The sequence below is a fragment of the Pteropus alecto genome, unplaced genomic scaffold (assembly GCF_000325575.1).
Source record: "Pteropus alecto unplaced genomic scaffold, ASM32557v1 scaffold359, whole genome shotgun sequence".
In the NCBI taxonomy this organism is placed as follows: domain Eukaryota; kingdom Metazoa; phylum Chordata; class Mammalia; order Chiroptera; family Pteropodidae; genus Pteropus; species Pteropus alecto.
The window spans coordinates 204,292-209,159 of NW_006443119.1; the positions used below are offsets into that span (position 1 = coordinate 204,292).

At 46.8% G+C, this 4,868-nt stretch overlaps 2 protein-coding genes across 2 annotated transcripts in view; one reads left to right on the forward strand and one right to left on the reverse strand.

Moving 5' to 3' along the window:
* Nucleotides 1-3,463, forward strand: part of FCMR (Fc fragment of IgM receptor) — a 14,131-nt gene extending 10,668 nt beyond the window's left edge. Inside the window, exons 7-8 of the mRNA XM_006922821.3 lie at nt 51-109; nt 2,252-3,463. Of these exons, the coding sequence (XP_006922883.1) occupies nt 51-109; nt 2,252-2,428 (236 nt within the window). The 3' untranslated portion in view covers nt 2,429-3,463. The remainder of the gene's footprint in view (nt 1-50; nt 110-2,251) is intronic.
* IL24 (interleukin 24) overlaps nt 3,455-4,868 on the reverse strand; it is a 5,853-nt gene continuing 4,439 nt past the window's right edge. The window contains exons 5-6 of the mRNA XM_006922822.3: nt 4,817-4,865; nt 3,455-3,938 (exon numbers count right to left, since the gene is read on the reverse strand). Coding sequence (XP_006922884.1) covers nt 3,855-3,938; nt 4,817-4,865 — 133 coding nt within the window. The 3' untranslated portion in view covers nt 3,455-3,854. The remainder of the gene's footprint in view (nt 3,939-4,816; nt 4,866-4,868) is intronic.

The following is a 4,868-nucleotide window of genomic DNA, read 5'->3' on the forward strand; positions in this document are numbered from 1 at the left end:
TGGGGCCAGACTCCCGGCCCCGCCCCCATCCCCGCCTCCTGTTCCCCTAGGTGAGCGGGAGGCACCTGGCCCTGGCCCTGGAAGGTTAGCGCCATCCGCTCCGCCGCAGGTAAGCTCTGCCGCGGCCCAGATAAGCCGCTGCGGCCTGACTGAGCGGCCCCAGACCTGGGCGTGGACCGAGCTCAGTTTCTGGAGCCGCGAGTAAATCCGGCGCCGGCCTTCCCAGCAGTTCCTGGGCGGAGTCGGGAGACAAGTTGTATCGGTTTCCTCCTTCTAAGGGGTCTAGACCGACTGCACAACAGTGTGGTAGACTTAGTTACCTGGCTTTTAGCCGAGCATTTTCATGACAAATGAGTGCTCAGGAGAGGCTGGTGGATGGTAACTCCAAATATGTGAAGGGCTTTCACGTGGAAAAGGTTCAATTTCTAGGTCTTAAACGGGTAAGCTACCCACTTTCATCTGAATATGAGGAAGAACTTTCTAGTAAACTCTCTAAGATGAGAAGAGGTAGCTTACCCATCACTGGAGGCAGTTAAGCCAGGCCTAGAGGATGACCTGACAGATGTCAAGATGTGGAGAGGGTTCAACGCCTAGGGTAAGGAGGGCTCCTCTTAAAATCTAAGAATGGACATAGAGAACTTGTGTTTTTATTAATGGCCAGTGGCCGATGGGTAAAAAGCCTTTAAACTATCTGTTCGTCTTTGTTTTCCCAAATTAAGAAAAGATTTTATTCTCTAAAGTATCCCACAGTAGCTAAAACACTATTTCCTCAGGAACTATGAAAAACTAAGTGTGACCTTTTTAAATTAGGGTATAGACTAAGCTAATGCAACAGACCCTAAACCACAGGGCTCAGAACATCAAAGCCTGATTTCCTCCCAAGTAAAAGCAAGGACCAGAAAGAAGTGGCCTAAGCCATGAAGTCGTCCGGGGACTCAAATGCCTTCTGTCTTGTTCTTCCACCATCCTCTGGAGTCACCTGGTCCGTGGTCAATGGTCGGTAGCCAGCACCATGTCTGCAATCCAGCCCATAGAGGCAGGAGAATGCTTCTTTAAGACCATGATCCTGAAGGTTCACACATCGCTTCCTCTCTCATCCCAGTGGCCACAACATAGTCATGTAGCCACACCCACCTTCAAGGGGGCCTGAGAAATGTAGTCTCTGGCTGGGCAATCATGTGCCTTGCTAAAAAGAGGAGAGTGATGCCCAGCCACAGGTGACAGCTCTGCCACAGTCACCTCCAGCTTCTTGTGCTCCCTTCACCCACCTCTGCTAGAGAGTATTCTCAGTAGTTTAGGTAGGTCCCGCAGTGCCCATCTGCTCTACACATTCTACCCTTACACACACCCTTTCCTCCTGAACTGTCCTGTGACCACACATGTCCTCACCTGGGCCTATAGCTTGCTCAAATTTTACCATTCCTCTCTACTCAAAACTCTTATTCCCACTATAAGGGACAAAAATCTTGAAGGAACAAGTTCACGACAAGGTGCATAGGATTCATGACTGAATATTTTAAGCTTCACAGGGAATATTTTTAATTTTTTAAGCCAAATAAATTAATCTCAAATGCTGAACTATAATATGCAATGTTATAAAAAGTAACAGTTCAGTGACTACTTACTGAGTGCCTACTGTGTTCAGGGGGCCGGACTTCTAGTACTCAGCACTTGTGCTTAAATATGTGACTATCTGCACCACAGCCTTCTTGGGTGGTTGGTACAATAAATGTGCCATGTTAGGGTCATGGCTCAGCCCTATGCCCTGAGAACTGACCCATCCTTAAGGCAGATGATTCTGAAGTTTCTGTCTGATGATGAGAACTACTGTGCCCACGTGGCCCACTGCCTCCCTCCTCTTCACCACCCAGCCCCTTCCTGGAATGAACTGTCATGCCACGTCACAGCCTCTCCAAGCCCTTATAGAGCTGCAGGGGATGACTCACCCTGCTTCTGAATAACTCCCTAAGAAGATGCATATTTATTATACAAGTCACATTATCTAATCCCAGAGGGGAAACTCCTCCGACAGCTAGGTCTCTTTCAGATTGGTGCTTATCCCCCTGATTTTAATCTGAACCCTGTTTAAGGAATTTCCTGCCCACATTAGATCTAAGTAATTTCCAGTTATCTAGGGTGAGGTGCCACCCTGAAAATCCCCAAGGCTGAGCCTGGGGATACTAAAATCTGCCTGGAGAGATACTGAAATCACCCATGCCAGATCCAGTGATGCTTCTTTGGTTGTTCCCAGGTGTCTGAAGCTCCTTGGCCCCATGTCTCATCTCTGAAGACCAGCTGTGAATATATGAGATTCTACCACCAGCCAGCTGCCAAAATGGAGAACACTGATTCAGATGACTACGTCAATGTCTCCTGCCCGACTCACCCCTTCGGCTGCCCCCCTGGGCCCAGACCTTGGTGCCAATGAGTCCTGTTTGTCTGCTGGTTTTCAACACCTGCTCCATCTGTTTTTGGAGCCCTCATTTCCTCCCACATCCCACCTCAAGTCTCATCCCTGTCTGTTTGCCCTGAGCATAGCTCAGCTACCCCCACACCCCTCCAGCTCTTCTTGCACATCTTTGCAACCCTTTGTGGTTTTCAGGTGAGCTCTGGCCATGCCGAGCATTTGGCCCAATGCCACCTGCTTCCTTTCCAAGCCATGTAGCAGGCTGTGGGATTTGCAGACTGTCTTTGATCACAGAGTTTTTGCTGCCTTGGCTCTAGACCATGTAGCATCGGGATGTAGCATAGGTTAGCTGTTGCTTCTGGAACTCTTCCCAGGCCTGGGCTTCACACCAATAGAAGGCCCCTAGTCTGTGCCATGAAGATATGCTTCAGCCTTGTGAGCTAGGAAGGGGTGGGTAGAAAAGGCCCCTGGCAATATTTTTGCTTTGATCTTAAGGCTAGCACTTACTAGTGAGCTTTACTTGTCTTGAGTCCTGTCATAAGGGAAGTTTATTTTGATGTGATGAAGGACTCTAAATTTCAGCACCATATATATCTCCCTATATCCCTAAATCCTCTTTACTCTAAGTCTCCCTCCCTTGATGCACATAACGACCCTGACCCAGCATTTTCTCTCTTTTAGAAATAGATTTTATCCCTCTTCCATTGCCTAGCATTGATCTTTGTGCACTTACCTTAATGTTGGTCTATTTTAGCAGCAGATAAGGAAAGAATAGGTAAGATAAGAAAGAAAGGCACCCCAAAGGAAGGGATAGTGGCAGTGGGATGTGAAGTGTGGGCAAGAAACAAAGTGTTTAATGAGCCTGCTTTATGTTGGGCACTTAACACATTACATCTTTTATCATTTACATTCCAAACTGGTGCCCTTCACCCCACTCCAGTGCTCTTTTCCTGGAGATACCATAAAGAGCTGGTTTTAATGCTCTAATGTTCAACGTTATATCCCAGCATCCCTCATTTCCCTCAACAATTCAAAGACAGACAAAAAAAAAAAAAACAGTTTATTAAGCATTTACTGAGCACCATCCACTGTTCCATGTGGTTCCAAAGATCATGGAGAATCAAAGAGAGGAACAGAGAGCTGTCTCTGCAGCCTTCACAGAACTTTCTCTCATAAATAAATATAACATCAGCTAAAACACTGATGGGATTTAAATAGAGTTGTAATAAATACGGGAACCTGCTTTGTAGATTATTCACAGCATTCCAGGTAACCTTCCATTCCATGACTGTCTTTGGGACCACTTAAAGAATAAAGTCTTCGAGGATAAGCCTGGACCAAGAATGGGACCCGTGGTCAAGGGTGTGAAGTGCCCAGGGAACATTACAGGAAGGGTCACTCTTTTGAAATGACATGGCGGACAAGGAGGGTATTCTGGTGTAGGCATTCAGAGCTGGTAGAATTTCTGCATCCAGGTCAAGAGAATGTCCACTTCTCCAAAGGCTTTGGTCTGAGCTGCTTCTATGTCCAACTAAAGGGGAAAGAGAGTTGAAGATTTGCCATGTTAGCCTCAAGCACAGGTTTCTTTTCCACTCACTATTCCCAGAGCTGGCCTGACCACATCATGGGCCGCGTCACCATTGGCGTGGCCTCTGGTGAATTCACCTGCCCATCACTTGTTCTCCATCTATGTGTGCTGTCTGCTTTGGGGGTGAGGACAATGAGCCAGTGGGTAGCAGTGAGTTAGGAGCAAGGAAGAAGCATCTGGAGCCCCTGACAACAGGAGCCATAGAATCCTCCTGAGTCCACTCTGCAGATGAGGAATCCGAGGCCCAGGTTGCCCCTTCCTTTGTACGTTATTGCTCTCCATTTATTTTTAGTCTGATGTATCTGCTCTTTAAAAAAAATGATCAAAATCATATATGTTTGGGGGGCTTGGGTTGAAATTTGGATTTTCATTGTCGTCTTAATTTGGGAGAAGGTAATCTATTTTCCCATGATTTTTTCTTCTCGCAAACTAGACCATTTAAGCATTATGAAAATACCGTGTACGGGGGTGTGCATGGGGAGGGTTACGGGCATAGTCTCCCTTCTCCCTCACTTCTGACTCTAATTGCCCTGCTCAAGTACCCGTAAGCTCTCTCACAGGGAAAATTCCCAGTAGTAAAATCATCGTATAGGGAAATATAATAGCATTTTAATTTAAAACTGGCAGGAAAATAGACCATGTAGTTTGTAGTGCTTATGCAAAGTATATGCTAAATCCATGTAAAAATACATGTGCTCCTGCTAAGCCAAGTGGCTTTTGGGCAGGCCTGGTGGAGTCACCTGCATTATATTTTGCACTAGATCTCTGAAGCATTCTCCTGTAACGGTTCGAGCAAGCCCTCCGCTCCTGGCCTCAATTACCTGTTTAAATGCCCTCTGGAAGAGCAGAAACCGCCTGCGTGCACTCTCTCTG